Consider the following 13,444-nt stretch of genomic DNA (forward strand, 5'->3'; position numbering starts at 1 on the left):
TGTTCGACATTACTGAGAATGTTCTCTAATCAAAATAAACTGACGAGTAGTGTATCATATTAAATATTCTGAAACTATGTTCGACATTACTGGGAATGTTCGCTGGTCACAATAAACTGACAATATTGAATTTTCTGAATCAATATTTGACATTACTCGGAATGTTCGCTTGTCACAATAAACTGACGAGTAGTGGACAATATTGAATTTTCTGAATCAATGTTTGATTTTACTAGGAATGTTCGCTGGTCACAATAAACTGACAATATTGAATTTTCTGAATCAAATTTTTCATTACTAGGAATGTTTGCTGGTCACAATAAAATGTAACGAGTAGCAGACAATATTGAGTTTTCAGAAACGATGCTTGACATTTGTTATTACAATTTACAGCTTTTGCAGTAAGTAAGATTAGTTTTCTTGTAGAACATGTACAAACTGTAAATTGTAATACATATATACTCTATCAGTAAGTAAACTCAAAACGAAACATTTAGCATTATTATGAACATTACTGTTTTCACTCACTCACAAAAACCTTTCATGAACAGTGGGTTAAATTACAACTTTTAAAACATTATTATAAATACGTTGTTATTTTATCTGATAATGTTGTACATGTTGACGGAAAAACAAGTGATGTAAAATTCTGTAGTTTGTTATAAAGTAAATAAAGTAGCAACAGTTTTAAGTTTCAAAACTAATAAAACAATGTTTATTCACGACATAAGAATAAATGTTAATTTTAAATATTTATATTTGTCATTTCGATAGATGCGAAAACAAATCTCAACACACAACTACACTCAACGTGTCATGTTCTAATATTAATTATAAACCAACACACTTTCGCAAATATAATATACGTTTTTAATCATTAGTTGGATTATAGAATAACACGTAAGAAAATTCAAAATCATAAAACGTATATATTAAAAATATTCTCAAGCTAATACGATCCCATGTTTATGTACAAAAGCAAGAAGTAATGTTCATGTTTGTTTTTAATATCATTTACAAGTTCACGTATACACATACAGCAAGGACAAAAACAAAATGTAGTTGTAGTTTATAGATTTTAACTCAAACTGTTTCTATTTATAAACGCTGAGTTTGCCACACTGATACCTGCTTTTGGCATTTATTTAAGCGTAGCCTTCACAAGTACCCATGTGGTACCTCTCATTTATTGTTATTATTTCCTTTAAAGGCAAATTTATTACCGGTAAAATAGAAAACAATAAGACACTTAGGTGTATCGACTTTCGTTATCATAATTTGTAGCAATGGTGTAACATTAGTTGTCCTCATTGAATACAATTGTTGTTATTTTCAAGCCTTCTTATTTTAAAACTACATAAATAGTTGTATCTCTAACTGCCTGTTATTATTACCTATTTATCATCACTTTTTATCAGGGCAACGTTTTAGATACTTCAAATGACCTTACTAGCAATACTTTCTTATTTTGTAATGTCACGTTTGTTTGTTTGCCGAGTTGCGGGTAAAATTACTTGAAACCTATCCTCGCTGGCTGTCCCTAATTTAGAACTAATAGACTAGAGGGAACACAGTTATTCAACACCACCTACCGCTAAGCCTTCGGTTACTCTTTTACCAACGAAAAGTGTGATTACTTGCCCTTACAACGTTTTCATGGTTGAAAGGGGTAGGGTGTTCAGTGAGGAGATTCGAACGCAGGGCCCAGAACTTGCAAATCTAGCGCCCTCACTACCAGGATATGCTACTCCTTGTTAAAAAATTAAAGATGGTGAAAATCTGTAATTGATTTTATTTAACATTAAGGTTTAACTATTTTCCAGTAGTGGACATAGTCGTGGCTTTAGTGTACTTTTACACTGCAGAACGTACAATAATGACATCGTCCATGTGAAGCTAGTACAAATTCTGTTTTATCTCACGAAAGATGATATACAGACCAATGATGACATTTGTATTTGTTTCAGCCGAGTTATCCACGTAATGTTGATGTATTAATTAAATTATCTTTAAACAACATCATCTGTAGCACTGTTTAGAAGTGTCTCAATATTCTAAAGAATAAACCACATCCGGTTCAGAATCAGTTTCATTCAATATTCTAAAGAATAAACCACATCCGGTTCAGGACCAGTTTCATTCAATATTCTAAAGAATAAACCACATCCGGTTCAGGACCAGTTTCATTCAATATTCTAAAGAATAAACCACATCCAGTTTAGGACCAGTTTCATTCGATATTCTAAAGAATAAACCACATCCGGTTCAGGATCAGTTTCATTCGATATTCTAAAGAATAAACCACATCCGGTTCAGGACCAGTTTCATTCAATATTCTAAAGAATAAACCACATCCGGTTCAGGATCAGTTTCATTCAATATTCTAAAGAATAAACCACATCCGGTTCAGGATCAGTTTCATTCAATATTCTAAAGAATAAACCACATCCGGTTCAGGATCAGTTTCATTCAATATTCTAAAGAATAAACCACATCCGGTTCAGAATCAGTTTCATTCGATATTCTAAAGAATAAACCACATCCGGTTCAGGATCAGTTTCATTCAATATTCTAAAGAATAAACCACATCCGGTTCAGGATCAGTTTCATTCGATATTCTAAAGAATAAACCACATCCGGTTCAGGACCAGTTTCATTCAATATTCTAAAGAATAAACCACTTCCGGTTCAGGATCAGTTTCATTCAATATTCTAAAGAATAAACCACATCCGGTTCAGAATCAGTTTCATTCAATATTCTAAAGAATAAACCACATCCGGTTCAGGATCAGTTTCATTCAATATTCTAAAGAATAAACCACATCCGGTTCAGGATCAGTTTCATTCGATATTCTAAAGAATAAACCACATCCGGTTCAGGATCAGTTTCATTCAATATTCTAAAGAATAAACCACATCCGGTTCAGGATCAGTTTCATTCGATATTCTAAAGAATAAACCACATCCGGTTCAGGACCAGTTTCATTCAATATTCTAAAGAATAAACCACATCCGGTTCAGGATCAGTTTCATTCAATATTCTAAAGAATAAACCACATCCGGTTCAGAATCAGTTTCATTCGATATTCTAAAGAATAAACCACATCCGGTTCAGGATCAGTTTCATTCGATATTCTAAAGAATAAACCACATCCGGTTCAGGATCAGTTTCATTCGATATTCTAAAGAATAAACCACATCCGGTTCAGGATCAGTTTCATTCAATATTCTAAAGAATAAACTACATCCGGTTCAGAATCAGTTTCATTCAATATTCTAAAGAATAAACCACATCCAGTTCAGAATCAGTTTCATTCAATATTCTAAACAATAAACCACATCCGGTTCAGGACCAGTTTCATTCAATATTCTAAAGAATAAACCACATCCGGTTCAGGACCAGTTTCATTCAATATTCTAAAGAATAAACCACATCCAGTTTAGGATCAGTTTCATTCGATATTCTAAAGAATAAACCACATCCGGTTCAGGATCAGTTTCATTCGATATTCTAAAGAATAAACCACATCCGGTTCAGGACCAGTTTCATTCAATATTCTAAAGAATAAACCACATCCGGTTCAGGATCAGTTTCATTCAATATTCTAAAGAATAAACCACATCCGGTTCAGGATCAGTTTCATTCAATATTCTAAAGAATAAACCACATCCGGTTCAGGATCAGTTTCATTCAATATTCTAAAGAATAAACCACATCCGGTTCAGAATCAGTTTCATTCGATATTCTAAAGAATAAACCACATCCGGTTCAGGATCAGTTTCATTCGATATTCTAAAGAATAAACCACATCCGGTTCAGGATCAGTTTCATTCGATATTCTAAAGAATAAACCACATCCGGTTCAGGACCAGTTTCATTCAATATTCTAAAGAATAAACCACATCCGGTTCAGGATCAGTTTCATTCAATATTCTAAAGAATAAACCACATCCGGTTCAGAATCAGTTTCATTCAATATTCTAAAGAATAAACCACATCCGGTTCAGGATCAGTTTCATTCAATATTCTAAAGAATAAACCACATCCGCTTCTGAATCAGTTTCATTCAATATTCTAAAGAATAAACCACATCCGCTTCAGGATCAGTTTCATTCGATATTCTAAAGTATAAACTACATCCGGTTCAGGACCAGTTTCATTCAATATTCTAAAGAATAAACCACATCCGGTTCAGAATCAGTTTCATTCAATATTCTAAAGAATAAACTACATCCGGTTCAGGACCAGTTTCATTCAATATTCTAAAGAATAAACCACATCCGGTTCAGAATCAGTTTCATTCAATATTCTAAAGAATAAACCACATCCGGTTCAGGATCAGTTTCATTGAAATTTCCATAAGTTTTGTTCTCTTTACTAAATAGGCCCGACATAGCCAGGCGGTTATAGGCGCTCGGCTCGTAATTTGAGGTTCGCGGGTTCGAGTCCCCATCGCACCAAACATGCTCGCCTTTTCAGCCGTGGGGACGTTATAATGTTACGGTCAATCCCACTATTCGTTGGTAAAAGATTAGCCCAAGAGTTGGCGGTGGATGGTGATGACTAGGTGCCTTCCCTCTAACCTTACACTGCTAAATTAGGGACGGCTAGTGCATATAGCCCTCGTGCAGCTTTGCGCTAATTTCAAAAACAAACAAACAAACAAACAAACAATTCTTTACTAAATGCACTACGCCAGAATATTTCAATTACCAGTTAAGCCTGTTTCATTTCGGTATGGTAGGTGCGGTACTATCAACCTGAGATGGGCTCACACAGTCATTACTTGTAGATATTGGTACTACAGTACCACTTAAGGAATTTCCATTTGATGTGGTAGATACAGTTCCATCAACCTGGGATGAATTTTCACAGTCATTACTTGTAGATATTGGTACTACAGTACCACTTAAAGAATTTCCATTCAATGTGGTAGATGCGAAACCATCAACCTGGGATGAATTTTCACTGGCAATACTTGTAGATATTGGTACTACAGTACCACTTAAAGAATTTCCATTCAATGTGGTAGATGCGAAACCATCAACCTGAGATGGGCTCACACAGCCATTACTTGTAGATATTGGTACTACAGTACCACTTAAGGAATTTCCATTCAATGTGGTAGATACAGTACCATCAACCTGAGATGGGCTCACACAGCCATTACTTGTAGATGTTGGTACGACAGTATCAGTCAATACATTTTCATTCGCTATGCTAGACACAGTACTGTCAACTTGGCATAACTCTACATCAGAGGTTTCGAGTGCTATTAGTGGGCCAGTTTGACTTAAAACGTTTTCTTCCCGTTCCCTGCACGTAGACGTATCAGAAAGAGACGTGGTAGACACGTGAATGTCATCAGGAGATGAACTGTTTGTTTGTGACATCCACTGGCTACTGCAAGGTTCGGGAATAAAACCAGCATTTTCAAACCCATATGTAGGAGCCTGAGAAGTTAAAATTCTTCCAACGATGGCGCTATAGGGTGGGGGTGGGAGTAGGTACAATTTTAATACTTCCTCATAAGTGGGAGGTGGATCATACCTAGGAGGTTCCGTGGGTACACCTTGTCCATTTGTACCACCCCGATCTGAAAGGTAAGTTTGTGTTTAAAAAAACAAACTAGTCATATTACCACAGACCAAGAAACAAGATGTTTGTGAAAGATAATTCAATTAGTGTGATTCAGTAAAACATATGCAACAATGACACTAATTTATACATTTACATAAGAAAAACAAGAATAACGTAGCCCATTTATTTGTTAGACGTAAACGACAAAGAGTGAAAACGATCTGAGAATAATATAATGTAGTCACTCAACTATCAACTATCACAGTAAACACAATTAACTGGTTTTTACATTTTAAAAATGCTGATTTAATATCAAAGTACACACATGGGTGTTACGTACCTTTTCCCTTCACACAAGTATATATGATATACATATATCTGCAAATTCAAACATACGTGATATACCAGAGATATCCTTCATGCATTTACACATTAAACAGAGATATCAAATGGCAAGCCATAAATTATTTTGATGTGTAATATTGAAATACAGAATTAAAGAAGAAATTGTGATTTTTAAAATCAAAACTGAATAAAACCTCCATTTTAAAGATATTTAAATTTTTAAAAACTGAGAGTATTGGTATATCCATCTTCTCACCTATTTCTTCGCTGATGGTGTTCAAGGAAGGTCCATCAGTCGTTTGACGGTTCTGTTGTTTATGTAGCTTCAATATGATCATAACTATTGTCAGTACAAACATTCCAAGACCTGCTAGACTAGTGAGCAGTATGAGACTGTGAGTACCTGTTCTGGCTGTTCCCTCCTCTTTGGGGTGGTAATAATTTGGAGTAAAGGATTTCCACCAGTAAACACCATGAGATACAGTGTTCCCTGTAAACAAATCAAATATTCTCAAACAAAATCCTGTCACAACAAATACGTACAGGTGTTATCTGTTAACTCAGTGAGTATTGTTACAAAATTACTACATCAACAATACACGTCTTATCTGTTAACTCAGTGAGTATTGTTACTAAATTACTACATCAAAATATACACGTCTTATCTGTTAACTCAATGAGTATTGTTACAAAATTACTATATAAAAATACACGTCTTCTCTGTTAACTCAGTGAGTATTGTTACTAAATTACTATATAAAAATACATGTCTTATCTGTTAACTCAGTGAGTATTGTTACAAAATTACTATATAAAAATACACGTCTTATCTGTTAACTCAGTGACTATTGTTACAAAATTACTACATCAACAATACACGTCTCATCTGTTAACTCAGTGAGTATTGTCACAAAATTACTACATCAACAATACACGTCTCATCTGTTAACTCAACGAGTATTGTTACTAAATCACTATATAAAAACACAGGTCTTCTCTGTTAACTCAACGAGTATTGTTACTAAATCACTATATAAAAACACAGGTCTTCTCTGTTAACTCAACGAGTATTGTTACTAAATCACTATATAAAAACACAGGTCTTCTCTGTTAACTCAGTGAGTATTGTTAAAACCGCTATCAAACGTGCACGTCTTCTATGTTAACTCAGTATGTAATTTCATTAAATCACTATATGAAAAATACACGGTTTTTTTTTGTCATCTCATTGAGTATCATTAAAACCTTTATCAAAATATACGTCTTCTCCGTTAGCTCAGTTAGTATTGGTGGTTAATCGCTAATGTTTTCTAAAGTTTTATAGTTTCCACTACTGTGACATTTGGATTGGTTAATCGCTAATGTTTTCTAGAGTTTTGTAGTTTCCACCACTGTGACATTTGGATTGGTTAATTTATTTGTGAAAGTAGCAATACATAAATTCGATAATATATATTCATAAATTTTAACATTTGGTTACCTACAGTAAGCCATTTACAGTCACTAGTTCATAGCAATTTTAAGTTTTATATTTTGTCAAAAGCTACATTTCTTTGATTCACATAATTTTCATTCATTATCTTAACTTCTCTCCATTTCCAATTTTCCGAATCCCAGTCACACCAAACATTCTGCTCTTTTCAGGCGTTACAATGTGACGGTCAATCCCACTATTCGTTGGTAAAAGAGTAGCTCAAGAGTTGGCGGTGGGTGGTGATGACTAGGCGCCTTACCTCTTGTCTTACATTGCTAAATTAGAGACGGCTAACGCAGATAGCCCTCGAGTAACTTTGCGCGAAATTCAAAACAATTTCACGACTGTCAAAAATATGCTGGCAGCAAACGAATTTGACTGCCTTTGATTTCTGGAATCTGCTACAAGTTTACTATGAAGTAGAGTTAGAAACTTCATATTTTATTGGTTAGAAATTACCCAATAGTCACTGCTCCTTAACTATCGTTCATCTCACTTCTACATATTGAAACACTGATTGTATGTTTACAAGTTCTGTAAACCTAGTTACCAAAACTTTCCCTAATTGAATCTTCATTTCTCCAAAAGAAATGCTATCAAACTGAAGTTAACGTAAGTTTATGGTAATTAATTTACGTAATCCAACAGGATCAAATAACGCTACAATATATTAAACAAAAAATACGACCTAATACCTAACCTAACCTAACCGCCTAACTTTCAAACTTGAAAAACTGTTGTATGATCACTTTCCTGCTTAGAAAACGTACCGTCACATAAGATCTCGTCAGATCCATCACCACAATGGTTAAATCCATCGCACTGAAGCTTTGGGCTTATGCAACGACCATTACTGCATCGAAAATCGTTTCCTGAAAAGCAGCCTGGAAAATTTAAATTTCAATTAATTAACACATGATTTAGAAGTCATTCTAAACTGAAAATTTTAGATTTCAGTTAATTAGCACATGCTTTACAAGTCATTCTAAACTGAAAATTTTATATTTCAGTTAATTAGCACATGCTTTACAAGTCATTTTAAACTGAAAATTTTAGATTTCAGTTAATTAGCACATGATTTACAAGTCATTCTACATAAATGAAGCTAAAAATATAAATTAAGTGACTTTTATCAACCTTTATTCAGAAGAATGTGCATTACTTTATACAAGCTTCAATGTGCTCTCTAATTCACAAGCGTAAATGTATAAACACAACTTTATTTTCATGACATTTTAAAATGTTTTATCCAATTTTATCGATGAATTGGGCAAAAGAACACCCTAAATAAACTTAGTTACTCTAACATAATAGCCTCTAAAGAATCAGAAGCCATCTTGACACTGTTTGATGTTTCATCCAGTTATAACCAATGTAGCAGAGTGAACAAAAGAACACCCTAAATAAATTGTAGTTACTATAACATAACAGCCTCTAAAGGACTAGAAGCCATCTAGACACTGGTGTTTTACTGTAAATTAGTAATAAAACAAAATAGACTGTTGTAACATTTTAAAATGAATCTACTTCAAAAAATATATTTTCTAACAGTGCAACATATTTTCATGCTGGAGTGTCATACGGAAAATTCTTGTAATCCTGAGGGTTTATAATGCTATAATTTGTGGTTCGATACAGTGCAATACTTCACTATACCGCTACTATCAAAATAAACAATGTATTACGTACCGTCACGTTTAAACGCTGTGTACACAATCACAACTCGTGACTTGCTCGTGAACGTTCCCTGTAGCATCAAGTAGCATCCTTCTGACGCGGGAACCACACTTTCTCGTCCTCCATGTTGGAAGCTCTTCACGGACTGCAGTAGAGGAGATTTCGATGTAAAACCATGTCGAACTTCGACTATGGACTGTTCAGCTGCAGAATATGTGGATACATATTTCGTAGTTACGGGTATGAATTGTTACATATGGAATATTAAGAACACTTAACGAGTTTTTATTGTAATTTAACTTCTTTCGTTAGAAGCTCTACTGCAAACATAACTGAAAGACAGGCTCCCTTAAAAAATGTGAAACGAAGTAACCAAACCTGATAACGAGGGATGCAGGGTATGATGTGTTACTAGACACTACAGAAGGACAAATACAAACGTTGTGGTGTACAAAATACAGGTGGTGCCCAAGCATGCATGGGATTCCCACAGGATTGCATTATACACTGGGACCCAATTAAACACGAGCTGCAAAGATTAACCCATATATCGCATTATTGTTTCACGAAACATACATAGAGCTTTCTGGTTGGCTTTTACAATCAGAACACATGATGCTATAGTACAAATACACACAAATATCTGGTTGGAAACAGTTTCGTGGCTGAAATTCGATTGGTTATAATGTATAAGATGATGTCTCAGCTTTCAACAGTGTCGTTGTTTGAAACTGGAAAATCAAAGACACTGGTCTTAGACACATATGGAAGCGTTCATGTGGTGCTATGCCTCTGACACTCTGTTAACCACAGGAACATAGCAACATTGGTAAAGCAATGAACAGTCTGTGTTCTAAAGCTGTATTAGAAATACCGGCTGGTAATCATCTAATACGTGTAGTACCACTTGTAAATTATCCATAGCATATATAGATGTACAAACAAATCTAATATGATGTTACATAAGTTGCCCCTAACAACAATGAAATTTTAAATAAAAGTACATGTGACTGTTTGGCTCTCGACCCATATGTAAGTCAGCTTGCATCATTTAGAATTGCTTATGTTAGATAGAGTTAGCATCCTGTTCTTAACTCTATCATCATCGGCTTCACAGAGGGACAGTGTTAAGAAATCCCACAACTATTGACATTATAAACTGTACATGATTCCATCTAGAATAACAATGACCAATGAAGTAAAAGTTGCCAAGTACAGACCATTGGATTAATATATAATAATGCTGGGGAACATGTCATTTCATTTGGCATTCAAGGCAATTCTAACAGCCATAAACATTCTACTTATATGTGATAATTGAAAAGTGTTTTATAGATTGTTAATATAAAGGTCACAGTGCTGCTTTACTAGAAATACAGAAACTCATATCCTCAAGATGTCATGAGGCGCTATGCATTTCACTCATGTATATCATAAACAGGTTAAACTGCTTTATTTTGGACACCAGTTCTTGTGTAGTATCCCTTATTTCTTCCACAATACTGAACAATACACAACTAACACAATACAATAAAGAAATGGTTACACGAGAAGCTTGTGATAGTGTCTTGATCTCTGTTGCATGTGAAACATTGTACATGTGAAATATCAGGAAGTTATAGTACTGTTCACTGAAAACATCCGGACATATCTCTGATTTTGAGAGGGTTCATTTATATGTAATACATCTTGTAACTGCAAAATTTATTTTCTACGAAAGTTACTACAAACTATTATCTTTTAAGAAAGGTACTATGAATTTCAAAGTACGTTACTACAAAGTACTATCTTCTAGGAATCTAAGTTTTGTATATAACGGTGCAAAGGTTTTGAGTAGTCTAGAACTCAAAAGCCTTGTTTTTGCTGATAATAAAATTATACGAGATACGTACATAATTATAACAGCTTGTTTGATGTCTATATAATAGCTTCACACTGTATAAATGGATCGTCAGCAAAGTTTGTATGCGAGGTTATTAGGTCCATGTGGAGGTAAAAACAAATTTTCAGTTTTTCATTTTGGGGCTCTTATGGGTATTTTTTACAACTACTACGCCCCCTGTAAACAGATCTTCACCAAACTGACGTTTTCACATTTTATGTTTTGCAGTTTTATTGAAGTTTACGCCTCTTTACAACTACATATACAGGAAGCAACTTTTCATATCCTAAGATAACCTTTCATTAATCACTGAGTTACATAACCTAAAAATGTTGAGCCAGTTTAAAAAAATTTCTCCTGGTTTTAAATGAAAAAAACAAACAAAATGAAGTTCACTTCTGAGAACTGTTAATATTACATTTTCGTTCCTAGAATTTCATGTCTTAACCAGGATAGTGTTATCATTAACGTGTCTATCCCACTGTTGATGGTGGACTGTCAATCATTTCTGAGTCATTCTACATTCTCGGGAAGAATTCTACCTTTGAATGTTAAAATCTCTTATAATTAAGTTAAGACTGCAAGTTCTTAGCCAGAAGATGAAAGCATTACCACTACATCTTCAGCTATAAAAATGTAATAAAAGAATAGACACGAACATCGATTACTGAAGATGCAGCAAAAACGGAGATCCTTAACGATGTCCATCATTACTTTTAACTTGTTAAAAGGATTAACCATCATAAAATATCTCTATATCCGAGACCCTAAACCATCAACAGACATTCCCAGCAATCAATTACCAACCCTCATAGAATTCACCACGATGAAAACAAACTTCATGTTCAACAACCACAACTATATTCAAACAAATGACCTAAACATGGACAACCCAGTATCACCAGTTCCAGCCAATATTTTTATGACACAAGTTGAAACACAAGCAGTTAACACAGCATTACATCCACCACTATACTGGTACAGATATGTTGACTACACAATTGCAGGATTCACATCTACAGAACACACACTTAATTTTTTCAATCACATTAACGCTATACATCCCAACATCAACTTCACATGTGAACAAGAAGAAAGCAATCAAATATCATTTCTTAACCTCAAAATTACAAGAACCGACACACAATTCAAAACAGAAATCCACCGAAAAATCACCCATACTGGACTATACATTCCTTGGGACTCAGCACATGAAACAAAACAAAAACTCAACATACTAAGAAACCAAATAAACACAGCCATAAAACTATGCTCACCAGATAAAATTAACGATGAATTAGACAAAATAAAACAATACTTCATCAACATCAATAAGTTTCCTCCACAAACCGGAGATAACATTATAGTTCTAATTCTTGTGTTATTTTTTATATTAAGAAACCATGGGGTTTTCCTCTATACGGTAAAACGTTTTCAAGCCTTCGTTTCAAAAAGGCTTTCTTTTTATATTTTTAATTCATGGTTTAACGTGCTTTATTTGTTTCACTTCAACCAAACCTATTACTTAACTTCATAGATAGATATACATCATGTATGCTAATATTTCGTTTTTAGCCTCAACATCATTATGAGAAACGTTGGCCTGTGTTTACCTGAGTAAAATAACAGGTATAATTATATCGTTGGTCTAGGTTTACCTGGGTCAAATAACAGGTATAATTATATCGTTGGTCTAGGTTTACCTGAGTCAAATAGCAGGTATAATTATATCGTTGGTCTATGTTTACCTAAGTCAAATAACATGTATAATTATATCGTTGGTCTAGGTTTACCTGAGTCAAATAACAGGTATAATTATATCGTTGGTCTATGTTTACCTAAGTCAAATAACAGGTATAATTATATCGTTGGTCTAGGTTTACTTGAGTCAAATAACAGGTAAAATTATATCGTTGGTCTAGGTTTACCTGAGTCAAATAACAGGTAAAATTATATCGTTGGTCTAGGTTTACCTGAGTCAAATAACAGGTATAATTATATCGTTGGTCTAGGTTTACCTGAGTCAAATAACAGGTAAAATTATATCGTTGGTCTAGGTTTACCTGAGTCAAATAACAGGTATAATTATATCGTTGGTCTAGGTTTACTTGAGTCAAATAACAGGTAAAATTATATCGTTGGTCTAGGTTTACCTGAGTCAAATAACAGGTATAATTATATCGTTGGTCTAGGTTTACCTGAGTCAAATAACAGGTAAAATTATATCGTTGGTCTAGGTTTACCTGAGTCAAATAACAGGTAAAATTATATCGTTGGTCTAGGTTTACCTGAGTCAAATAACAGGTATAATTATATCGTTGGTCTATGTTTACCTAAGTCAAATAACAGGTATAATTATATCGTTGGTCTAGGTTTACTTGAGTCAAATAACAGGTAAAATTATATCGTTGGTCTAGGTTTACCTGAGTCAAATAACAGGTATAATTATATCGTTGGTCTAGGTTTACCTGAGTCAAATAACAGG

The 13,444-nt window shown here is 34.0% G+C and overlaps 1 protein-coding gene across 1 annotated transcript in view; it reads right to left on the bottom strand.

The window, feature by feature from the left end:
* Positions 1-4,210: 4,210 nt before the first annotated feature.
* LOC143231698 (uncharacterized) overlaps positions 4,211-13,444 on the bottom strand; it is a 37,071-nt gene continuing 27,837 nt past the window's right edge. The window contains exons 10-13 of the mRNA XM_076466291.1: positions 9,090-9,281; positions 8,171-8,284; positions 6,183-6,416; positions 4,211-5,597 (exon numbers count right to left, since the gene is read on the bottom strand). Of these exons, the coding sequence (XP_076322406.1) occupies positions 4,729-5,597; positions 6,183-6,416; positions 8,171-8,284; positions 9,090-9,281 (1,409 nt within the window). The 3' untranslated portion in view covers positions 4,211-4,728. The remainder of the gene's footprint in view (positions 5,598-6,182; positions 6,417-8,170; positions 8,285-9,089; positions 9,282-13,444) is intronic.

The sequence above is a fragment of the Tachypleus tridentatus genome, chromosome 11, assembly GCF_004210375.1.
Source record: "Tachypleus tridentatus isolate NWPU-2018 chromosome 11, ASM421037v1, whole genome shotgun sequence".
Lineage (NCBI taxonomy): Eukaryota > Metazoa > Arthropoda > Merostomata > Xiphosura > Limulidae > Tachypleus > Tachypleus tridentatus.